Source organism: Sander vitreus, chromosome 6, assembly GCF_031162955.1.
Source record: "Sander vitreus isolate 19-12246 chromosome 6, sanVit1, whole genome shotgun sequence".
NCBI classification, from domain to species: domain Eukaryota; kingdom Metazoa; phylum Chordata; class Actinopteri; order Perciformes; family Percidae; genus Sander; species Sander vitreus.
Window position 1 is genome coordinate 32,379,486 of NC_135860.1, and position 26,496 is coordinate 32,405,981.

General features: G+C 40.6%; 1 protein-coding gene across 4 annotated transcripts in view; it reads left to right on the top strand.

Annotated features, from left to right (window-relative positions):
• vps13b (vacuolar protein sorting 13 homolog B) overlaps positions 1-26,496 on the top strand; it is a 352,525-nt gene that overhangs the window by 28,136 nt on the left and 297,893 nt on the right. For all 4 annotated transcript variants that reach the window (XM_078253791.1, XM_078253793.1, XM_078253790.1 and 1 more), the window contains 8 exons: positions 4,480-4,647; positions 6,984-7,165; positions 8,812-8,986; positions 14,197-14,471; positions 18,387-18,482; positions 20,040-20,162; positions 22,323-22,460; positions 24,689-24,776. In XM_078253791.1, coding sequence (XP_078109917.1) covers positions 4,480-4,647; positions 6,984-7,165; positions 8,812-8,986; positions 14,197-14,471; positions 18,387-18,482; positions 20,040-20,162; positions 22,323-22,460; positions 24,689-24,776 — 1,245 coding nt within the window. The remainder of the gene's footprint in view (positions 1-4,479; positions 4,648-6,983; positions 7,166-8,811; positions 8,987-14,196; positions 14,472-18,386; positions 18,483-20,039; positions 20,163-22,322; positions 22,461-24,688; positions 24,777-26,496) is intronic.

Consider the following 26,496-nt stretch of genomic DNA (forward strand, 5'->3'; position numbering starts at 1 on the left):
TTGAGGACCTTCTGTAAGTTATCGGGGTAAAATGGTTCAGGAGAAAGCTGCAAGCAGCAAAACAGGAGGCCAAGCAGTCAGCCCGTTCCAAACTGGCACGTTTGGATGGCCACTGCACTAGTAATACATAATACAAGACAATACTGAAATGTTATAGGAAAACATGAATCTATATTTATTTTTAATGTAGAGCATTTTAGCTGTCCAAAATATGTATATTGCTTTACTATTTTAATGTAGACTTACTGCAGAATAAATTTACACTGTGCAGCTGTATTATGTAAGAAAAATTAAAAGAAATATAGTAACAAGTATGGATTGGACTTGACTTTCAATAAAAATATTATTAGAGAAGTGGGAGGCAATAACATGTGATTGGGACATCCCTTTTCTGGCATCATCCTTATTTTTTAAGCCACATGCATGCTTATTTGAAGCCCCGTATTTGAAGTTAGTTGCACTTCAATGCCTCTGTCTCGGAAGGCAATGATGGACACAGGATGTTGTGGATGGGAAGTAGGAGAGTGGCAATGTGTGTAGATGTGTGTGTGTTACGGAAGACGTTACTTAGCAGTGAGACAATTACAGGGCAATGACCAGTCTTACCTCTTCGTCAGCATCTACGTCAACAAACCTGTGTGTTGAGTCTGCCCCACTCCCCTTCAAAACAACCAAAACAAAACACGGCCGACACTAAAAAGCAGCCACCAGCAATTATCCAGTCATTTGGCCCTAAGCTCTCACATACTGAATGAATTTATCCTCCCTGTTCTCCCTGTGGTGGAAAATAGTGATGTTAATTCATATGCCATGGGATTGGTAGCCACACAAAGACCAAAGACCAAGTGCTTCCACCTTGGGCGATTCTGCGAGTGATTATGTTTACTGCTGCTTGTGGGGGACCAGCGGCCACTGTTTGTGAGAACCACATTTCTCTGTTCCAGAGGAATCCTGCTTTGGCCCTATTCACACTGTTGAAAATGTGTTTTGTTTTATATGAGTTCAAAGACATTTAATAGTGGCAAGTCTCTCTTTGAGTCTAGGTTTAGCCTGCTACCTGTGAGTTGGGTGGATCAAAGTTATACTCCTAAAGAGTCACACAAGTGCCATAGGACATGTATTATGAAGTGTCTTTGCAGTCTGACAGTTTCTCTAGGTAAACAAACATCTGCTTACAAATTGTCTCTTGTCACATGTGATAACCTGTTATTTTGGACATTTGATATTAATTTGTATACGTTCTTGCATACCTACATAGCTGACTTATGTATCATTTTCCACCAATGTTTTCTGTTACTTAACAGTACTTAACCTTTTCTGAGTACTAGAGCATTTGGGAACCATTACTTACGTTTTTCCCTATTGAACTAATACATTATTAAGCTGGGTCCCAAAATATGGATTTTATATTCCAGGCCTAACTATTCTAATTTTGTTGGTTAATAATGCTCAGACCAAATTTTGATTTAGATTTCTTAAGATAACAACTGCTGTCTGGAGGGTAGTGTTGTTTCACACCCTGCCACAAAAGCACAGAATGCACATTATTACACTTAGACACAGGGGCTAAGTTCAGTGTGCATGTGGTTGCGTTCATTCCTACTTTTGCTATGCCGTGTTTGTGTGTAATATACATGTGTATGTACTGTTGTAAGTGCATTAAGTACACCTAAATGTATGTGTCAGATGCGAGTGTGCTTCTTTGTGTGTGTCCAAGAATTATGCATGCATGGTTGTGTAAGTATGCGTGTGATGGGAGGAGATTGAGATTTGCATGGACTGAAATGCAAACACTCCTGAGATAAATCCATGGTCCAGTGCTACTGCTGTCCTGGTACTGGGGCCTTTGCTCAGAAAATAAATGCAGCATCTGTTCTGGTATTACTGGGAAATGCTACTTATGGATAGAGAATATCCCATACTGGTAAAGGCTGGAGCTTTCTCCAGCTGGAGCTTTCTTGTGTTCGGAGACTTGCTGTACCATGCATGGTTGGGTTCTGTGAATCTACAATTAGCTAATAGAATAGCTAACATAATCAAGTGGTGATGGTAACCTTGTAATAACAGTGTTTCCATGGTCCTGCAGGAAACTTGCCATGGTGTCACTAAGATCCTTGCACCACTATGTTTATGTTCCTGGTATTTTGTATTTTATAGAGAAAATATCAAAATAAAATGGAATAGAATTTTGTGAACTGTGCTCAACACTTTAAAGGTGCTATGTCCCACAGTAGCTACTATATGTATTTACTTGGCTAGATTGCTATCTGTACTAACTACATTTCAGAAAAACACAGCAGGACCAACTTACAGTACATTTATTGTCTGATGGACTTGTCAATCTTTCTCTCCATGGCTAATAACTGGCAAGGCTGATAGCTGCTAATACTTTCCATATACAGGAAAAATTGTGAGCATGGACAGTATAGTGTTTCTTTCCTGTATTGCACAGAAGAGAGTACTTGGCCTGTTCTAAAATCATAAAGGAGCTGGTTTTTCCAGTCATTTTATGGTTGAACAGTTTTAAGTGGGCTCCTTCCCTGTGGGCCGCAGCACAGGTGCTGGCTGTGTCAATTGTTTACAGAAGTTCAGAGCAGCGCGATGGCTCACAGAGAGACGTAGTGGGGCCCCGGACTTGGTACGAGGCAAGAAGAGGTATAGCAAGTGTAAGAGAGACACTCTGACACGGATAAATTAGATCCAGAGAGGGAAATAGCAGGAGGTAAAGTGCTGGTTTTACTGCCCAGGCTGCAGGTGCGACAGCAGCGTTCTGACTGACCCCAAAACCACAGGCACACACACACACAGCCACATTCATGCACGCAAGAAAGCAGCCAGGCACACACTCAAACTCAGACAAGCACATGCATGCATGCAAGGCCACGCACAAATGTCACGAACACACATTGCGTTTATGAGTAGAGTTTATATTATGTCATCCTCTCTTCCTGCCGCTCTGTTTGGTCAGGCAGCGAACTCATGAGAATTTTGTCAATTGGATTATGCTAATGAATAGTCGGGCCTGTGTACAAGTGGCAGAACAGTTAACCAATTCATATAAATATTTTCATCAACAGCACCATTTAGTTCTGCCTAATTATCGGTTCTGTTATACCCTGGGCCAAGCATGTAGATACAGGAAGACAAACATTTGGTTTGGAAAATAAGGGAAAAGCATTAAAGGTTTATATGTTTTAACTTGTAGTGACTGTGTTTAACAGTACATGGGAGGAATGAATAATGCCATTGGTCCTGTGGTTAGGAGGATTTATTGCTGTATATTTTCATATTTTATGGTCGAAACTCCCCTGTCTGTAATATTTTAAGTTCTTTCTTACTTCGTTGAGTAATGTCCTTCACATGTATGTTTTTCCTGTGAAGCTTCTGTTTCTGGGTGTCACTGTGGCCATTAGGAGGTACTGGTAACGCTGCCGGATGGCTCCCCCAGCTCTGCTGAAACCCAATCTATCGGGCTGCTCTTTCTCTCCTGCTGGCTCTTGGTTGCTACATCCCTCCACCTCTTCACCACAGAGTCGCTGGCCCCCACCTTTCACCCTCACCAAAAAATCTATTTCTATTTTCCTGTTTCTTCCCATTTGTATAAAATTGATTTCTCTAGCTCTTGCTCTTCATCGCCACAAAATGTAAAAGTTCCTGTCCCTTGCTATTCATATTCTGTAATGCATTAACATTTTGAAAGTAAGTGATAACACATACTTGTCCAGCTATCGCAGTATAAATTGAATGTGTATTGAGTGTGTTTGCACAGGTCGCCCATTTGGAAGTTTTTTCTTCTTTGCATTGGCAGAAGTGTGTTTCATTTCAAATCCTGTCGTCCTAAGACTGTAGCTTCACTGTGCCCTCAATAACTCCATCTTGTATAAATATGTATAAAGTTCTGAATTTTGTATGTGTGAAGGCGTGTGTATGCTAATCCAATGAATCTTGCGTATGTTTAAGTGAACATGCAGGCTCCTCAGTGGTTGGGAGGGATATGTTTAAGGCAGCATGTGCATAGTTTGGGGTTAAACAGGACTTTGTATCTGAGAGGAGAGCTCTTCAGAGATTCATAAATTCACCCAGGATTTGTAGCGCTGCTCAAGGGTGAGGAGTAAAAATGTTTTCTTATGGATATTTAGCTTCTTTCACTTTACATGTCCAAGGGATAGACTGAGGCAAAAAATAACATGTCAGGGCCTCCTCTTATTTACGAGTCAACGAGGATGGCAGGGGTCAGTAGTATTATGCTTAGACTTTTAGGGAATGCAGCTCTGGATTTTACTCGTTTACTGTGTCTCAGCACTAAGTTAATGTGTCCTGATGTATGCTAGTATATACAGTATATGGAATTGTTGCTACTACGTCCTCCTGTGTGCATGTGTGTCTATTTCTAATTTTGTATGCTTTTTGTGTATATTTTAATCTGGACCTATTGTGCAGTTGAAGATGTTTCTCATGTGTTTGCTTATGTGTTCTTAGGTTACGTGCAGAGTCTGATCAGGCGCGTGGTGAACAACGTGAATATTGTGGTGAACAACCTGATCCTTAAGTACGTGGAAGATGACATTGTGCTGTCGGTCAACATTACCTCAGCAGAGTGCTACACTGTGGACGATATATGGGAGAGGGCCTTCATGGACATCACTGGTGAGCAATGGCTGCTTACATTCCTTGGTAGTGGGATTAACTAGTAAATCCACTGAGACAAGAACCTATATACTACAGTAAGTATTTAATTTTGTTAGTTCAAACTAAGGTCAAACTGACATATCGGACAAGTTTAAACATGGCTCTTTGTGTAAATGCCCAATGTCAGCTGCCAGAGAAGTCAAATATTCAGACTCCCCAGTCTGATTGGAGCATGTGTAGGTGCAATGCAGAGTGGGCTTTGACACAGAAAAGAGCTCACATTTAAAACCACAAAAGATGATTGAAGTGGGGGATTTTAAACCTAAGCATGCCACTTGTAAATAGAACAGTAGGACTGCGATCCTTGTGGGCCCTTGCTTTTGATGGCTGCATGGATCATGCGTTGTGTTTTTTTTGTTTTAATTCCTTGTGGTAGAGACAATAATTACTTGTAGGAAAGAATAAGAATGTATTGGAACTAGTGTTGCACGATATACCAATACTAGAAAATACCAATAACACCCTATCATTAAACACGCACAATACCCCATTTTATTAGTACTGATACTTTAAGAATGACAGTGTTTTAGTAAGAGCCGCCAATCGCTTCGATGTGCGACAGTGTTTGTGTTCAGTGCTTTGCTTTAGAGTACTGCATTGGGTTTGGGATACCGCACGAGCGAGCGATTCAAAAAATGCTGCAGTCAAAAAATAAACTGCGGGTCCCGGGATTTAGTTTAGTAGAAGAATGGAGGCGACAAAGTTAAAAATAGGATTAAAGCAGGTCATGAACAGGGTTAGGAAAATAACAAGGCGTTTCTAATTACCGACCAAATGTACCGATAAAATCTCCAGTAATTCGGCAAACACATAATCAGCCAAAGAGCACTCACCAGACACCACTGTGTTTCTCAATGACGTGAAATGGACAAAAAGGACAAGCAGTCCGGCGAGAGTGACATTGTCTTCACGAACACCTCTGTGGCGTCTTCCTGATTTTAGAAGTGTTTCCCCCAATAACGTCTTATATAACTTCATTTGAAGTTATTATCATTTTGAGGGTTTTTGTTTTGGAAGCCGAGTCTCGCCGTCTCCTGGGCTGCAGTACCACTCTCTGCTTGAATTGTTACTAGTGTGCGTGCGGGGAATGGGAAATGGAGCTAACTGGTAGCTTAATGTCACACAAGCCTGGCATCTTATGGCCCTGACACACCAACCCGATAATCGGCCGTCTGACAGTCTGGCGAGGTCGGTGACTCAAGTCTGTAAGGTGTGTTCCGTGCCGTCGTCAGTCAGAGGAGCTGTCGGCCTTCATTTTGCCCGACCTGACTTGCTGGGTCGGAGGGCGGGCAGTCGGACCACCAATCTGACTGGTGGAGCGCTAACCCGGAAACAACGAGCGGGATGAGTGATGAACGCCTCTCAAAATCTGACGAAAATCTTTTAAACTGACCTTTGTCAATACAGATTCAGCAACTGTATGGTCTATTTCTCGCTTAAAATGTTTTCAGAAACACGTTTCAGTGAACTATTTTCGTAAAAAAAGAGATTGTATAGAACAAGCCTCCATTACTATCCGCTGGAGATGCCAGACCCATGTGACGCGTTGTCATTTCCGGTTTTTATTTTAATTTTCGATAAAGTTTTAAAATCTTCCTAGTTGGTGTTTATTCACAGCATCAATACTGTAAGCCTTTCTACATTCTCTGTAAAGGGTTTCCATTGCACTTAGAAGCTCTCACACAGTACAAACTCCTGGGTTTCTCAGCTTACTGCCAGAGAATTACAACTATTTAACTTGAACTACCATCATAACCTTGAAGAAAGAACTGGTTCTTTATACAGGGTCACAAAAGCCTAATTCAACAAAGAATTCATGAAGTGGTCATTTTCAGTCACTGTTATCACTGTGGAATTTCATGTTAAGGGGGCCCTCTTCCAACATGTGAAGCATGTAGTGGTTACAACAGTAGTTACTGGCACTGTTTAGAGAGTGAAATATTTCTGGGAATGATGAGTCCTGTTATCAATCTGTCAGGGGTGAGTGAGTCAGTGACAACTGAGAATCCACACCACTTGGTTGTACCACTTGTAAATGTTACATTACACAACAGCTCTGTGATGTCTGCTGAGTGTCATCTCACCTTATTCCCTAGGTCACAGATAATAAGGATTTACTGACAGGGCCTGCACTCTGTTACTGTTTGTATGATAGATTGTAGGTGTGCATTTCTCTGTGTGCATACTCTAATGCTTGTATGTTCACATGTTGTGTCAAGCACAATGGGTCAACCTCTTATGTGTTCAATGCAAAAGGATCATTAATTATTTCATTTTCTTTTTTCTTTGTAAAGCTCCAGAGCTGGTCCTAAGGAAGGTGATCAACTTTGCTGACTGTACTGTGTGCTTGGACAAGCGGAATGCTAGTGGCAAGATCGAGTTTTACCAGGACCCGCTGCTGTACAAATGCTCCTTCAGAACACGTCTCCATTTTACCTACGACAACATCAATTCCAAGATCCCATCTGTAATCAAAGTGAGAAGCTCCATATTTGAGCAATAACTCAATAACCGTCATCTTCCCAAAGCTCAAGATCTAGAAAAAGGCTTTTATATGGGTTAATCTGATGTCATTTTATGTATCATCCAAACATGCCACACATGCTAAATTTGTCATTCCAGCTTACAGTTGTTACAGGAACATGACACTTCCTTTTTTTTTAAGTTAGCTGTTCTTAAATCAATAACAGGATAGTGACTAATTCCAGTCCATTGTTCTGAATATGTATGGAAGAAGAAGACAGCCCACTAAAATGCAAGATAATACTCCAAATAATATGACGGGTCACTGTAGTACCATCGCTATTTGATTTCGACGCAGAGATTAGACTTTTATCAGCACCTCAGTTTGGTTTGCCTATCTGAAAAAATGGCACTTTGTTTCATTCTGGTAGGTTTGAAAAAGCTACCCTAGAGAAGAATATGCTATTCTTATCTTGGCCAATTTAGTCAATGTTTGTTAACGTCATAAATCGTCATAACAGCTTTTGGACTACAGCACAGATTTTGAAAATCAATCTCAAAGTAGCTTAATTTCAAAACAGTAAACAAGCAAACGCACCAAAGAGTACTCCTCTCACTAGAGAATCATCAAAAGCAGTCACTATCATTTTTCTACTATGTCAGTGGAAGACGTTTGTTGAAAATCACACAGTTTTAGCTGTCTTGTTCCTTAATGTGGTAGAGATTTGTTTTTGTAGTCAGAAGTAAACTATTTCTGATGGGAAAAGTCCTTAATTCTTTAGCTGATGCATTTTTAACCTCAAATCTCTAGGTTAAACTAAGGAGATTCTGTAAACATTTGTACAGTCTAGCCAGAAAATTGATTGCGGCCGTCTTTGGTTTATGTTTGTATGCATTGCCTTTGTCATCTTTCCACTATAAAGCTTCATCATGGTACATTTAATTGGGCCCTATTTATCTGTTAAATCACTTTTATCAACAGGCTGAATTAAATCAGAACTGGCTCATTTCCATCTACATATTGTCAGTATCAGTTTCACGGTGTCATCAACAGAATCAGACACAAAAGTTTTGCCACATTTAGAGTAGTTGCATCTGTTACAGTATGTTAAGCAATAGCATTGGTAAGTCCACTTTGACTTCATTCCATAGCGTCTTCTGTTATTTATAATTTATTAACATTGTATACAAAATATATAATACAAACCCCTCTGCTTAAATGAAAAGTTTAGTTGCTGCTGTAGTTTACAGTAAACACATTGGTTCACATATGTGGGTTCATTTGGACCTGACTTCTTTTTTCCTGACATTGTTTTTATTTTATGGAATATATCTACTTCCTTCTTGTTACTATATACAGTACATCTCTTTGCATTCAGACCATAATTTGTGGTTTATAGCTGTATGTCATTTAACAGAAGCAAAAATTCCGTCTTCCACATGCAACGCTCAGCATCCACCAGTTAGCCAGAGGGGAAGCCATACCACTTTTTACAGGGCCTGGGACAGCTCTACCCTTTTTTTTAATTTATTTTTTTATTAAACATTCCTACTCACATTTAGCGGGAGCCCACTAGAATCATCTAAACATATAATTTAACAAATAAAATCTCAAAATTTAAACCATCTCTTACGTTTTTCTTCCCTATGTTTCCTCAGATCCAGACCATGGTGGAGAGCCTGAAGTTGTCCATTACAGATCAGCAGCTGCCCATGTTTATCCGCATTTTAGAGCTGATTATTGCCCTCTACTATGGGGAAATTGGAGGACACAAAGAGGGCGAGGGAGAAGAGGGCAGTGTTCATGTCAGGGAGGCTGGAGCGATTTTACCTGGTGAGTGGGCATCGACAATTTTGTCTCTGACCATAAGATTTTGTCTGATTTATTGTTAACTAAAACAAAACTCTGGGTTGCTTTACTTTAGCTGGTGGTTTTTTTTTAAACTTCTTTCAGTAGCAGCAGTTGTTAGAACTTGTGCAAGAACATATGTAAGTAAGTAAGTACATTCAATTTGTCAATTAGGCTGTCATTTCTGCTCTTTATTTATTTGCTTACCTACAAAATAGAAGAATAAGGCAGATGTTGTAGCTGTACATGTTTACCCATCATACCAAGCAAAGGACGTACACAGCAAACCAAAAGCAAAAAAGTCAATTTTTTTTTTCTTTAAAAATTAATTTGGAAATTATATATTGTATAGTATGTGTGTCAGACGTAGTATGTGTGTCAGTATAGTTCCTGTCGCAGTCATATATCACAGACAAAATGTGGTTGAAAGCTCTGAAGTGGTTAATGAGCCATTTGACCATGCACAAAGCTTTGAAGGTTTTCCTTAGACAGTGTTTTCATGACGCTTTGCATGTTGCCTTGTACTGTTCAGGGGCTATGTCTGTCCATATGCTGCTGTTCCTAAACGGGACATTTAACATCACTTTGACCATGGTGTGCGCTCCTCCTGCTTTTTCCACAAACAAAAGCTGGAGCGTGTAACTCAACACAGACCGTTGTCGTCAAGCCTGATCCCCTCCATGTGGATAGAGGCAGGAGAGAGGAGGATGAAGGGAAGACACAAGGATGAATCAAACACAGGCCCATCTCTGTCTTTAAAAAAAACCCCACCCCTTTCCCTAAACGCCCATCTCTCCCCAAATGCTCATCTTCATCTCAGCCAAATAGAACAGGATCAAGTCCCAGGTCCCGCTGGGCTAAATCAGCCTCTGTAGCACCAGGAGCAAATTATGGTGCAGGGGAAGTGGTGGGCAGAGGGGAAGCAGCCCAACACAATACAACCATTCGCTCACTCCCTCTAACTTGCTCTCTGCTTGTTGGCCTGGAACTTTTACTGCAAGTTGGCGCAGCTTCCAGTTCAGTGTCCATTGCCAGATGTATGAGTCGGTGTCATGCTACTGCTATGCGGAGCCTCTGAGAATGAATTAGTATCCCATCACAAAAGGGGACCAGCTCTTGGAACCTGAGCACCCCCAGATCTTGTTATGCTAGAAGTAATCGACAGAGTGAAGACGCTGAAGGGGGGCGGTTGTGTGTGTGTATGTACTGTACTAGGTGGGTGTGTGTTTGTTGGGAGGCGTTTGGGCTTCTGCAGGAACATATGGTTTCAGTGTATTCATTTCAGATTTAAGGAATGAAACTTAATTCTTTTAATAATAGCAGCAGAATTACAGCTTAAGTGATTTATTATTTGTGATAAGAAAATATAATGTATTTGTTTTTGCTAACAAGGACTGACAGCCTTTACCATTGATAGTTTCTGAGTTCTACAACATTCATGTATGTTGACGCTTATAGTGACTGACTTGGCTTACATGCATATTTATTTTTAGTGGGTTGTAGTTTGTAGGAAACAATCATTGTCACATGATTGCTGGAACATGATTCCAGTATCGTACGTAGTACTTCATCACATTCATTTGATTTCCCAAAGGCTGCGTGTGGTGAGTCTTTGCTGCATAAGCTGTCCAGTGCTGTGTGTGTGTGTGTGTGTGTGTGTGTGTGTGTGTGTGTGTGTAGTGAAGGTGTTTTTCTTTTTGCCTATTAACAAAGTGGAAAAAGCCTTGTAATGTGTTTATATGCCCATGATTCACTGTTGCTGCATGTTGTTTGTTTGATTTTTCTCTTTTAGGTAAGCCAGTGTCTCTTTAATGAATAGCCCTAATAAGGGAACAGTGCGGGATACTTATGTGTCACTAACCAAAGCAACCTTTCAGTCAGGATTAGACAGCTATTTTTCCTACTGTCTGAAATTCAATGAAGGCTGTGATATACTGTAAAATTTCAGCGGTTGGAAACATAGATGACTAACATGCTTGAATGGACCAGCTGGTCACGGCACCGAAAGCTGTACAGTTTCAACAAGTATGTGAAGAATTATGAAACGAGGACTGTGGCTGCTAAAGTAAGTGTGTGTGCGTGTGCGTGTGCGACTGAGTGTTTAGTGTTTGCTTTGTAGGAGAGCCTTAGAGGCCTATCGAATGGAATGGGCCATCATACACATATCAGCCAGAGGCCACAGGCTATCTGCCCATTATAAACCTCATGTGGCTCCCTTATGCTATCCCAGTGATGTGACAGGGCCTCTTTTTTAATCATCTTTTCACTTTTTAATATTGGTGTGAAGACGTGGAGGCCATTGAGTTTAGAAGTCTATGGATATGGATGAAACAGCTTTTTGTCCTGCAGAGCATTTTATATTCTCCTGCCATGACTGCTAAAATGGATTTGAAAACATTTTGATGTTAATGTCAAGCTGGTAGTGTTAAATTGAAACAATATGTGACACACATGATATGTGTTCCATTCTTTTATTGTGTGTGTGTGTGTGTGTGTGTGTGTGTGTGTGTGTGTGTGTGTGTGTGTGTGTGTGTGTGTGCGCATAAGATGACGAGCAGAGTAGCCTTTGCTCAGTGGTCAGGTAACCAGTCCACCTCTCCCTCTATAAACATGGAGGGACATCTACTGGCCTGTGAGGGCACTGCCTTCTCTCACTCCTCCCCTCTCACTGTCTCAATGTCACTCAGCTGTTCACTCACTTACACACCACACCAACTCTTAGCCACCACTCGCTGGCTTAGACATACGCTGCTGCCTAGAGGCCTTGGACTCATGGAAACCAACCATGACCCTGACACATCCTATTACATAGTGCTTCTGAGCTCTGCTTATGGACATGTGCATGCTTATGCGGTGCCACACTGATATTGTCAGTTGCCCACGGAAAATATCTAGTCAGGCTTTGATTGCTCTCCTGGTAAAGCAGAGAACAGTGTTGATTTTATTTCACACCTGTGTGGTCATAGTGCTTTGCTTCACAGCAGCATTTTGGCCAACCCACATCACTCTCTGGGAATTTTTCACTCACTTCTTTGGATTAATACTTCAAAGTTTCCTTAAGCCGGTCTGTTTTGATCACTTGATTGGTAATTGTGCTTTTATTTTGATTGCCTTGCAATTCAAACGTAGGCTTCGTCAGGCTGTGACATGAAGCGAAAGAGCTTAACTTGTTGAACTGACACCTCAAAGGCTTCCACGGAGTGAAAACAAAAACGGAAAAAGAGAAATGAGAGATAAAATCCAACAGGGAGATTGGGGAGAGGGAGAGAGATAAAAAAGCCATAACATGGGATTTCCAACTGCCAATTCACAAAGTGAAAGATTTAATTAAAATATGTCATAATTTTCACCGCCTAGCCTCTGGGATTCCTAAGCTGTGACCTCACGGACAATATTGTTTTCTCACAGAGGACGTGAGGCCACAAGGAACAGGATTACACATTCTTGTGTATTGACATCAGCTTCCTCTTTTCTAACATGTATGGAAACAGACACGATTGGGATGAGTTCAGAGGTTGGCATCAGGGACCGGGGTGGTGCATGGTGGTTTAGGTAACCCGTGAACCCCCCTAAATAGTTTGCTGAGAAAAGATAATAGTGAATGGGCTTCACCACACTTTTGCTTCTCTTATGTTAAGCACACCTCCAACATGCCAGTCTAGTCCAAGTTTTCTGTTGCCGACACAAGGACCGGCCTGTTAACAGTCTTTAGCTTCTGTTTATTTTCAACCCTTTTGTTTTCCTAATTTCCCTTTTTGTCCCATATTTAGACCTCTGCCCAATCTGCTTTTTCCCATCACTGTCTACTAGGGCTGCACGATATTAGGAAAATATCTAATTGCGATTATTTTGACTGATATTGCATTTGGATATGATTCACGATACTGGATGGAATGATCATTTTTGTGTGTGATCAAGTGTGATTTTTTTTTTTTTTTTTTTTTTTTTTTGCGAGGATCTGTACCAAACAAAGATTTTTTCTTTAGTCTGTAGGATACGGTTTGTAAGCCGGGATGTCTCTGCAGCACCACAGTACTTTATTTTAGAATGGTTTGACACATATTTTGCCTTTAACAAATATTGCGCCCCCCTGCGATTTGGATATTGCACTAGTTCATATTGCGATTTTGAAAACAATTGCGATTAATTGTGCAGCCCTACTGTCTACATTGATACATTACCTCTTCACCTGGTGTGAGGCCTGTGCCTAACAGTAGCCAGTGCTCCGGTCAACCCCTGGTGCTCTCTCTAGGTGTCAACACACAGTCACAGTTGACCCTTCCTAGTCTTTACCTGTAGCCCTAGTCAACCTCGGATTGTGCTGATGGCTCATAGCTACTTACCTCCCTCAGGGCCTCCATTTCAGTCTGTTGGCTTCTAAACAAATATGTGACCCAACCCTGCCTGCATGCATGGGTTTGTGGATGTGGCCTGTGCTGTTGGGTCCAGCTCAGACAGCCCTGACCACAGTGATCCACTAGGCCCAGTCAAGGCTCGCTTCTGTCAGGATGCTGGCTGACAGACTGTGCCCTCTGGCCTCCATTGGAACAGGCTTCCTCTCTCTCGTTCATGTAGCAGTGAGTTCATGCAGCACACGTACTCACACACCTGCATGCTGGAGCATTGGCAGCAACTTCTGTAAACTGCATTGTTCTCTGCTGTTGTGTGTTCAGTTGACAGCTGAAACATCTTGCTTGTATTAAACTACCCTGAGGACATGGACAAATTAATGTAGTGTGCTGCATTGGGCACACACACTTACATTATCAACCGTTGTCTTTCTGTTTGACCAGTTTGTTCTTAGAACCTGCCTCTTTAAGTTGATTTATCTGCTGTAAAAGCATACTAAAGGGGAATGTGGTGTTTTTCATTTGAAACCTAATTTGAATGCAATATAAATTTGGCAACACTGTTGTGTACAAATGTAACACATTTGGTTTTTGCACAAGACAATGACCACCTGTTTTGAACAATTTTCATGGATTATTATGCATTTTTTAATAAGTCTACTTTGTATGCACCACATCGGAAGTGTGTACTTTCTGAATATTTATCTAAAACATCTTAAACATACTCTTTATGAGAGTCAAAATAGACCTGCAGACACTTACCCTGCCTTTTTTTGTACTATTAAAAGTACAGTAACATCATCTGCTTATCTTTTCATTATAATTAATTCTTTTTTGACCCTTCAGGGATGGATGTGGATATGGAAAGCCAGGGGACTAGCCAATACTCCAGCCCAGACCTCTACATGCAGTCTGGGAGTCCTGAAGAGGGAGACCAGGGTTGGGTGTCTTGGGCTTGGTCCTTTGTCCCAGCCATCGTAGGCACAGAGGAGGAATATGAGGAAGGCCTGTACCAGCAGAGAGAGACAGGAGGCATCCCCAACAACCCACAACAGCACACACCCAAAGACCCCATTGTTTCCATAGGCTTCTACTGCACCAAAGCTTCGGTTACATTCAAGGTAAATCAACTGTTTAAAAAAATTGTTTAATTACTAAATCATAACTAAATATCACCCGGGGCCTGTAGGCCAGCATACATTGGGTGAATGACAGTTGAATGAACGTAAATAAATGTGGAAAGAACGTGATTTAGCTTTAAGATGTGCTTTTAAAATAATAAAATGTATTCCAGATTAACAAATAATTTATGTTCTGTACAGATGTCCAAAAAACAGTAGTATGGATAGATGATGAAGATAAAAATGTAAATGTCTTAAATGCATGTATTACACAAAAGGTAGAACCAGTATGTGTACGGGGCTTTCATGGTAAGTCAGGATATTCTTGGGGAACATTTTCAGATAATGACATTTAATGTTGATATACAATTTCCTGATATTGTTGTGTTAACAGTTAGTTTTTTTTTTTCCTAGCTACCATTATTGCTTATTCACTTCCACTGCCCACCCCATCCCTGCATCCTACATTTTGTGGAGATTTTCAGTTTGAGTCTTAAAGAACAGCTTGATCTTCAGGAAGTTACAATCCTCTTTGTCTCTGTGTGTGGTATAGGGGAGGGTAGCGTAACCGCTAACTGGCGTCTCAGGTCACGTTAATGTTTTAAACATTATACATGGTATGATGACTATTCAGAAATGGATCCCAAACTTTAATCCTGCCTGCTCACTCAGAATAGTTGGAATTCATCTACGTTTCCCCTCAGGTTCAGGCACTTTAGATCACATTACTGCTTGTGTGTGTGTGTGTTTGAACGTATGTGTGTGTGTGTACGTGTGTACTTGACAGCATGTGTTATCAGTGAAGGGGAGGTATGTCTCAGGCCAAACAGACCATGGTGCTTTTCTAATAATGTTTAAATTGTTCCTGTATTGTTTGAGTTCTTTTAATCAATTAATTGCCTCTCGTCTGGAGTAATTGCAGACAGCTGAAAGGATGGTTTTTAAACGTTCTCGTCTCTTTCCTACAAGGAAGTATTTAGTTTGACGGAATTTGGTCTCTTTGAACAGTCACTGCCTGAACCTGAGTTTGACATGGACATGAAATCAGAGAGGTATTTTTAGATTGCTGACCCATTACTCACCAGATCTGTTTGATCAGAGAAATTGGCAGTATAATTTAATGACTTTAACACACATAATGCATAGTTCAGCACTTACCATTTGTTCCCCTCTTTCACATTTGCACCCCTGCCAAACTCTCATTGCATGCCAGACGTCATGTTATTCTTTTGTTTTAGTATTTTCATTTATTTCAACAATAGCACATTTCAAGTGTTCCCAAAGAATTGTTTTACTTTTCCATCAGATCCTTTCTACCATGTTACATTTCTGAGAAATGAACATAAAGACAAAGTACCCCAATATTCACATCCAACGTTATAACATTTCCAAGATGCCTCATAAAGAATCATTTGATTTGTGTTGGACTCCCAAAGCCTTTTAATGGGCCAGAGTATAAAAAAGGAGAGGTAGCAGGGACGGTAGTTGCAGCAGTAGCTCTGTGTATTACTGGCTGCATTAAGCGTTTGTGTTGTTGCTCCAATGCGTTGCTGCTTTTCTGTTCTCTGTGTGATGTGTTGTTTCAGGCCTGGGTACAGTCAGAAATGTCCCACCAGTCTTGATTGGGAAATGCCAAATTGGCCATATTTTTATTGGATAAACAGTCATTGTGTTTGTGTCTGTCTGATCGGCAGCTCTTCAGTGTCAGTGCTACTATGCACTGATGTTGTCAGACAGAGCAATTTTTTACTCATATAATTTAACATCCCTGCTCACCGCTGCTCCCAGGGACCTGCGGGTTGGGCTGAAGTGGTCCCTGCACGTGATTAAACCATCAGAATCGAAAGAGGGGAAGGGAGCGAGGGTGAGAGAGTCTGCTCCATCAGTAGAGATAATAAGGCACAGCTGCTTCTTGCTCTGCACCTGCTTCCTGTGTTAAAAGTTGAATGGGTTAGGGCCTGCACAGTTCTGCTCTACACCCACAGTTTCTGGACTGGCCAACCTCAAAAGAATCACAGCTCTGGACCCACTCGCACTTTAACTAACTAGTTTTGACCAGAAACGCCCTCTCTCTGCCCCCACACTATTTCTACACACAGTATAAATGCTCTAATGAACAATCCCTCTTTTTTTTTTTTTTTTATTAATTTACCTGAATAGTCAATGGACAACCACTACATACAGACAGTACATTATCAGTTTACCCCCTTGGTATCCTAAGTGATTTAGTCATGTTCTGATTGTCATCCCAAATAAAGCCAGAGTGGGCCTCCCCTAGAATCAGAGGGGAGCGGCTGTCATATGGTTTGATGAATGTCTTTGGCCTGGGTCCAAACTTGGAAGGGAAAACGACCAAAAAGTCCCAGGGCTGGCATCCAGTCTCTGATCTTAGAAAATGCCATCTGTCCTTGTTTGGATGTTATGTTGTTTCTGGTTTAAAGCTTTATTTTCCGGGGCCTCGTTGCCCTTAAAATCCAAAGACTTGCATAGCTTTTGTTTATTTTTCAAATCATGTATCTGTTTCAGCAGTGAATTGTGGGTACACACGCACACACACACACACAATGAGACATATGCTTTCCAGTTTTTAGCGTTGAAGTTTTGTGACATCCATATTATATTATTGCCGTAACCGTTACTTATTCTGTCAAACAAAAGGTAACTTTCCCCCTATATTTAACTATTTTTCATTTAGATACTTTAGTTTTCAGACTTGTTTAATCTGTTTTGATCTGTTTTAATGTTATTTAAATCCCCAATCTACTTTTTCGATGTCACAAAGCCTTAAAGACAGGGTTGGTATTTCCAATATACACTTTTTTATATATAGTATGAAATGGTCTTTACACCCTGACAGCAATAAATAACTTATGGGCTCTGAAAAAGGGTGAAAAAGATCACTCCTTGTCACCTGCTGCTGCTGTAATCCTGTAAAAACGCCCACCAATCACTGCCCCGCGGTCCGCTTGGAAAGAACCAATGAAATGCTGTCGCAGCATTGCTAACAGTAGTCATGTTTGGTTTAAACATTCGGTATGATAATATGAGGTGTTTGCTTACTGGTGAATAAGACATGAAGTCAAATTGCGGTCCTTCGTTCTGCTCTGGAGCAGCGACGCAGCGGTGCTCGTGTACGTCTGTACACGTCTGTGGGTCGGAGGCCCGACGGCAGGCGGAGGGGTTAGACGGAGCTAGGGCTGGGTAATCGTTCAAACATTTTCGATACCAATACCATGACTTCGGTTCCTAAACGATTTACGATACCAATTTTATAAAACAAAAAGAAATTACAACATTACGGCACTAATATTTGTGTCTATTTTTCAGCTTCTACAATGTGAGCCCTGTCTCTGTGCGTAACGTAGAGTTTTTCCTGCCTCCTAGACGTGTTGCATTAGACAGCCAATCACCAACATTATTAGATCTTGTTATTGACTCACTGATGCTGATGAGATTTACTCCTTAGGTATTTGGGTATTGAATGACAAGGCATTTTGCGTTACTTAATACTTTAGAGGCAATTCGGGGGTGCCTGAAAAGTAATGAATTTGCTACCCAGCCCTAGACGGAGCCCCGACTACGCGATACTTTCAAATCTTGCTAGCTTTTTTACATTACAAACCCTTCCTTTAATTACACCACAAAATGAAATGTTGTAAAGGCTTCAGCTTTCACAGTCTGTTGCTTTGATGTATTTTTGTGACACCTGTTGTAGACGTTAAATATTTTTGACCCATGAAATCAAAATTGTGAAAGTGTTTTCTTTTATTATTCTACCCTGGTCAACTTAAGGGCAAAATAGCTTTGACTGCTAAATAATGTATTGATTATATTGATATTTGATTTGTACTAGGCCATTTTTGATATTGACATAAGAATATAAAATGGTTTCTGTCTCTCTGTCTTTTGTCTCAGCTAACAGAGACGCAGTCAGAGACCAGCTACTACAGTCCTCAGAAGGTCAAGTCCAGAGAGGTTCTATGCCTGGAGCAAGAGGGAATCACTATTGAGGTAAGATGCCACAGCTTAATTCTTACCTTGTCGCCTAAAGAAATATTTTGATTGTAATTAAAGTCTTTAACTGTCTTTTTTTTCTGTTTTATTCACATTACAATTTGTAATTTCTATATAATAAACAGAGCATAGCTACAATAACCAAAGACGTTAACTAACTTGTGTTTAACCAACTAACCAAACAGCCCCACGTCCAGTCCAGATGTCAAAATGAAAAATAGAGAAATGTATTGTTATTAAGGCAAATGTGAAAATTTATCCTGATATAGATTATCGATCATATTGTCCATTTCTAGATTGTAACCAATAGAAATTCTGAGGAATAATATTATTGTAAAAACATCAGGCCCCAACCATTAATTTTTTCAACTAACAGTGACTTTTTGGTGATACCTGCCCTTTACCAATTTTACCCATCTGCAACCTTGTTACCCCTCACTGCCAGACCTGACAGACCAATACAGATCCCTGTTTTCCCATTATTATTTTATATTAGTGCCTTCTTATTCACTGTTGGACAGAGGTTCCTCTTAATTCCCTCCTTAAGTACATTTTTAAAGCTTCTCCAGGTCACTAATCCGTGGCCTGTTGTGAACACAGTGGAATCTGTGCCTGAATTGGGCCAAAGTCTGATCATTTCCGCATTTCCCCCTCGGTGTAGAAAATAGTTTTAAACCTTTTTCTCTGATTACCTGGTTGGAGTAGGAAAGGAGTTTTCTGCTCCTAAGCTTTCTACCAGATGTGAGAATTCTGGGAGATTTCCAATTCCAATTTCTGTAATTTATGCTTTTGCTGGAAGAGAGAGAGAGCAGTCTGAACTGGAACCAAAAGTGAGAGCGTTGAAAGGCAAAGGGATGGCTAGTAAAACAGGGAAAACTAGGCCTTGTAATTATTGTGTGGTGAAACGTAAAGTTTTATTGGATTGCTCTCTGTTTAGTTGTCTGCTGGGTAAAGCAAAGGCACGGGGAGTGAGACACAAGCCCACCTTACTGGTTACAGGGGCTGCTGGACTGCTACCACACACTCACACATGCACATACTAATCTCAAGGGGAAACGGAAATTGTCTGACCCCAGCTCTTTTTATCACTACAAAATGAGCCCACAACCTCAAAAGCCCCACAAACATGGAGAGCCTTGTTTGTGATAAAGTCCACAATAAATTGAGTCTCAAACTGTCATTAATTTCAAATGTTGTGTTTTATTGCGATGTAAAAAGGTAATTCAGTCAAATTAATTTCTGTGAATTATTGTTGTGGTTTTACTGGGCTTCTGTTGACTGATTTAAGACATTTACATCTTGGGTGGGATTCTGAAGCTAGCACTGTCACCTTTTGTTCAGTTTTAACACACACACACACACACACTCACACACACACACACACACACACACACACACACACACACACACACACACACACACACACACACATATTCACTGGAGGAAAAGGGCTCCAGAGTTTATCCACTTTCCACATTGTTCTTCGTGTAGAGGTGAATATATCAGGGGTATAAAAACTGGTTAAAGTCTCTCTTCCTCTGGTTTTTATTGCAGGTGCTGATGATGGGGGAGCCCTTTTTTGATTGTCAGATTGGCTTTGTGGGTTGCCGGGCACTCTGCCTGAAAGGCATCATGGGAGTACGGGATTTTGAAGAAAACATGAACCGACGTGAAGAGGTAAAGATGGCCTAAAATCAAAAAGGAAGGAAAAATTAAGAAAAAACCCCCCGGAAAACTTGAGTGAGGAGGATAATGGAGAATTTAAAAGCCCAGAACAGAGATCACTTTCACCTAAACCATGTCTCCGCAGCCTCTATTGCTCCCGAGAGCTTTCAGAAGCAGGTAGAGATGTGGTCTGGTTTGTTTATGGAAGAGTGAGACCCAGCTGCCTTTTTTGTAATTTACTATAATGTTCTGTGTTTGCAACTACATCACTGTGTCAGCAATATTCTCACCATCTACTAATGTGCAGTGCAATGCTTTGGGGCTCAGTTGAAATCAACTTTATTGTATTTCATCAACTATGTGTAAACTGTGTTTTTTTATGATTCTTTTTTCATGGCATTTTTTTTTTTAAATTTCTGAGTTTACCCATGGCATAGTTGCCTGCGGGCCAATGACGGCCCTCAGAAACATTTTAATCATCAACTGCCCATTTCAATATTTTCACTTTCAATAGCCTACATTTAATACACTCCTCGGCTACTGCATCAAACAATCAACAATTTAGCCCCTGGGGGCAACAACTAATATTTTGGGAACCCAGTATACGGGCCAAGAGGTCTGATTAGCAACTTGAGACGTGAGAATGGAGTTGGAGTTGAGAGACGACGTCTACAACCGTTTCTCTGCAGATAAATGCCGGTACAGTTTTAAAAAAAAGTGAATAAAAACCTAAATCGTTGTCAGACGATTGGTCCGCGCGTTCCGCCTCTTTTCCTCTCCAGACAGACTGTTTACCTGCTATAACCAAAGCCTGCTCAAATGTGACTCAAGTCAGTACTACTTGGACTACAAACGAAATACGAACAGAAACCATAAAGCTTCTGATACCAAAATCTTGTCCTGTTGCCTAGGTTGTGGATTCATATTCATATATCTGTTTATAGATGTTAGTTGCATGGCAACTAGTGGCACACAGCCAGGGCCGGACTAGGATAATAATTCAGGCCGGGAACAGCAGTCCAGGGAAATACCCACACATTCACAACAGACCACGTAAAATGTAACTTTTTTTCTGTTCACTCTTATGATGACCATTCTCATGCTCAATTATGTCTCATAAGTTGTTGCAGCAATGTTTTGGGTTGATGTCATTTGTTACACAGATTTGGTGCTACATTTAACCATTTTCTACCTCCTGAGAATTGATCCTTTTTTTTTTTTTTATCTCTCCAAAATACCACATTAAGACACCTAGACCTTGATGAACACCATAGAAAACCCCATGCTGTGATTTGGTTTAAAAAACCTTTGACATTTGGAGATTTCTGAAAGAATTGCAATTTTCTGCGATTGAATGGCGAGCACTGCTATTGTGGAAACCGCTCACAAACCCCCTTATTGTAAATATATACCTAGGGAAGCGCTGAATGAATGCGCTGGGTCTCTAGTTTGTGGTTGTAACGTTTCATGAGACTGCGATTATGCTAGAAGAACTTGCCGGCAGTCCCGCTGGTCACTAAGGGTTAACAATGGTCTGACACTGCGGGCCGCAAATGTGCGTTTCATAGGATGGTGAATGCATGACCCACCCTATGCTGCTTTGATTGGTTAGTACTCGTTGCCTGTGTTGATTGGATTGGTTAGGTTGAGGCACGAGGAGTGAGATTGGTTAGGGTGAGAATACAATGGTACGCCAATCAGAGGGTTAGAGTTAGGAAGAGAAATATTGCCTCCGGGACAATCGGCTAGCTAGGCCACTGGGAATTCCCCCAGTGCTCCTGATGGCCATTCCAGGCCTGCACACAGCGAGTGTCAAGGGAATTACATTCTATCATTAATGATTGTGCTTTTAGCTAAAGTTATAACTCTGCAGTTTAATGTGGAATTGAGATGTGTGCATTTTTTCTGTGGAGCCCTCATAGGCTGGATCCATAAATTGGCACTCAGTCATCAAAACTTTGAGAAGCACCCATAGGTCCTATGGTGTATTACATTACAAAGGACAACACATTATTCATATTAAATAGTTTTAAATACTACTTATTCTTTTATGTAGTATGAACTGGATTGCATTTTTGTGACATCATGAAATGATCTTAAATATTCCTTGCGCTGTCAGTATCCTCTACTCCTATCTTTCCTCATTTTCCTCTTTTCTCTCTGTCTCCGCAGGATGCAGTGTTCTTCACTTGTGGGGACAGCCTAAGTAGTAAAGGAATGACCTACCTTACCAACTCTCTCTTTGACTACCGCAGTCCAGAGAACAACGGAGTCAGGGCTGAGTTCATCCTGGATGCCACTAATCACAAGGTCACATGAAAAAATGAGATAGATTCTCAACTTCTAGAAGTCCCTATTCCCAATACTACTGTACAGAAGAATAATGTTCCCAAACATTTTTATTCTAGAATTTTATTTTGGGATTTGCTTGCATGGAAGGTCAAAATGCAGTAGCAGACCATGCATTTCAGATTGAGGTGGACAGCAATACACAAAAATGCATTAAACGTTATGAACTCACTGATGCTGTTTACTTGAACAGCACCTGCCATTGACACAGTCCTCACTAAACACAACATACATAGCGCTGAGGTTGTCAAGCTCTTCAGAGAACAAATATTCAGAAGATGCAAAGAAATTGTTATTAAGACAATCCATTTTACTGAGGCCACTACAAAAATAGAGAACAAAAGAGCTTTCCTAACACATGTTAGTGTGGGTATGGCTTAAGTGACTTGCTAAAGCAAGCACACTAATGCCCTTTGCTAATACAGTACATTATCTGGGTCAATAAACAATAATCTGATATAATTGTATTCAGTCTTTCTTCAGGTTTCATCTGGAAAAGCTGCAATGACAGCTCTTCTTATATTTGGTGGTACTAAGTTAATACAATACTTTGTCCTTATCAACTCACAGTAATTCCTCTTCTAAATAAATGATTATGATTTAAATCACTGCCACTTAGATTATTTCTGTCAGTCACACAGCTGCTGGCTGCAGTAGAGGAATGTTCCCACTATCTAAGCAGTAGTGTGAAAGCCATTATTCCTGATAACTCTTCAGCTCCCTTCATCAGCATCACAGCTCTAGTGTTGACTCTGCTCAGAAATGTTCATGACCCTCAATGAAGCAATTGTTTGGACATCCAACCATCCATCTGTCCATACTTGAAAGTCTAAAAGAGTCAAAGGTCTTCGTGTTAATTCATTAGCCGTTTTGAAACCAGCCAATGGCTTTGATTCAAAAGCATGCCAGAGCCATTAGAGCTCCCCTAATAAATATTACTCATTAACCTGCTTGACTGATAAGGCTCTATTGAAATCTCTGTTTAGAGAACTAGTGAGTAAGTCTGGGGTCGGGGTGTTAAATGTGTGTGCGAGGGGGGCCTCTCTCATTCTCTCTCTGTTTCTTGCTTGCTCACTCATTCTCTCTGTTTACCAGTGTTTTGATGTGCAGTAAAAATATAACTTTCAAATATTGGCAGGGTCAGTAGCTCTTAACCTGCAGACTAATAAATGATGACGAGTTATGGTAAAACAATACACTGATGTAGATAGGAATAAGACAAAAATCAACAGTTCTTTTACCTATATTTATGTGTTTTTTTGTTAATAATGATCATAAATAACTAAGTGGGGGTGGCACAGTGCTTTAGTGGTTAGTGTCACCTGGGTTCAAACTCCAGCCTGGCCAGCTGGGGTTATATTTTGTGGAGTTTGTATGTTCTTCCTGTGTTGGTTGCACTTTCCTCTGTGTGCTCTATTGTACAACCCTAGGTTTAGGTTTATGTAATGAAAGTTATGCACTATTTTTATTGTTGGGTAACTGACAGTTACAAAGGGCTTTTATAATCATATTTTCTTTCTCCAAATTAATACATATTGCTTACAGGTACATTCTACATCTCATTTATGCTTTCATAAGCTGCATCCTGCTATCTTAATAACTATTTCCAAATAACATTTCACAATTATTTATTCTGAAACTAACAGCCGTAATCCCAGTCAGACAGTTTTGGTTGTTCATGGAAAAAGTCCGATCTTTTAGTAGATAATGTACATATTTCCGGTGGCATACATCCAAGCACCAATTGAATGAGGAAACTTCCACTTCCTTTTATCAATAGCTTATTACCCAGTGAAGAACAGGCTTGATATGTATGAATGACTTCCATATGTACCGGAAACTATAATGAATTATAGTTGAGTGTCTTCTCTATCTGAATTTCTCCTGTAAATATTGATTGAAAAAATGAGTTAGTTATAATTTCACCATGGATTAGAGACACTTTTAATCCTGCCTGCCATGATCAGGTATCTCCTTTCATTTCAAGTCTTTGTAAATAGTTCCGAATATTAGTGATATTGTTGGCCAGTAAAAAAAAGCAGATCAACTCCTCAGTTACTCTTTAAAAAACTCTGATTTGACCCCGTTTGCCGTATCCACCGTGACCCCAGTCACTGCCACTCTTAAATGCTATCAGCTTGTTTGCTCCCTTACTGCAGTGTTTACCTAACTCTACTTTTGTTTAATAGGAGACCTATACGGAGATAGCAGGCATGCAGCGCTTTGGTGCTTTCTACATGGATTATCTCTACACAATGGAGAACAGCAGCGGCAAAGGTATTGTCTAACTCATTCCTCCTCTCGGCGCTTGTTTGCTCACCTCTTCTCTCTTTTTCATCTGTCATGTTCTCCTTTTCTCTGTCTTGTTCTCTCTTTCTTTCTATTGGTCATACTCTGTCTTTTCATCTCTCTCTCTCTCTCGCTCTCTCTCCTCTCTGTCAAACAAGTCCCCTAGAGACTTTAAGAAAGAGCTTGTCTTGTTTGAGTCACAGCCACCTGGTCTTTGACCCTTCTTGTCCTCGCTCTCACCCCAAACTTACCTGGAGGGCAACTGTCAGAAGTGTTTAGTCTGCGCTGACACGTATTTGAGTTTCTTTCTCCCTGCTGCTTGTTGAAACACTGTTTCCCCCCTGTCTCTTTACCTGTACGCTCTTCAGAAAGTGAATAGGCTCTCTTGGCTAATTAGGTGTCACTCTTCCTGGCAGAAGCCTTAAGACAGACAGGATTTCTCATTCCTCAGCTGCAACACTCGAGAATGTTTATTCAAGTCTGAAAGATCTGAAGTTCCCATTAAGAGATAAAGCGTTCTCCCATCAATTTGAAATGTTATATTTGGCCCAGAAATATCTCTGTGCTTTAGTGTGTGATAGTTGAGCATTTTATTCCAATGCTTCTGGGAAGCTGTATGTGACACCTGACTGACATTCACAAGTTCTAAGATTAAACAAACCCCAAAAACCTCTTAACAGAAGAAAAAAAATCTGACTAAATCTAGATGAAGTGCAACACCTTACTGTCTCTAATGGCAACAAGTATAATAGGACAGCTTTATGGTCCATGTGCCACTGAATGCTACGCAAATATGGTGTAAGGTGATCATGCTTCATTGAGTGGAAGTGACAAGTTACAGTGATGATTAACTAAGGCAGAAATTTCTGATGATATAGTGCACAGTTGACTTGTTTGAATAACAGAAGAAACAAAGATCTGGTTGAAGCAATTCGATTTAATTCAATGACTTGAACAGATCATTTGATTTATTAAGAGTCTAGTGTCACCATGTTGTTCCACTTGCCTTCCGCTTTTCCTCTTTCATTTTACTTCTCTCTTCCTCACCCTCTTTCTGACTAGGCTATTGTTTCCTCCTGCTGTCAGCTACAGATAATAATCTAAATTAAAAAAAACATTGATACTGTCATCCTGAGCTGTCAAAGTCATTTTGACAGCAGGATAAGTGTCAGTCTCTTTTCCTGCAGGACGGCTGTGGTTACCCTTGCCAATTGGAATGCTTCTCTTCTGTCAGTGTTTCTCTTCTTCTCGGACGCGGACCAGATCCAGTGTCAACCAAACAAATTAGTTTCCATTGCCATGGGACTAACAAAACTCTGAGTCAACCGAAATACTAACCGACCCAGGTCACACTCACTATTGACTTCACATTAGTGTAACGCAGCAGATTAAAAACTTTTTTTTAAATCTTGGGAAATGGAGACACTTTTAAATCGTCTAAATCCCGGCTAATTTCAGCCTTCTCATCATTCCACTGACTGTTCTAACTGCAGCCATATGGTTGATATTAGGCCTAATCCATGGCAGCCAAATCTCGCTGAAGAAGGGAAGGGGAAGTGGCATTGCCCATTGCCCTTTATAAATCCCCAGTATTCAGTGGACATTTCACCCCATCCCCTAGTCTGGCTATCACCAGACCAAGCTCAATCTTTTAAGATTGAACATTAGTCTGGGGAGTCTGCTCTGTATTTTCTACTGCACAAGAGGC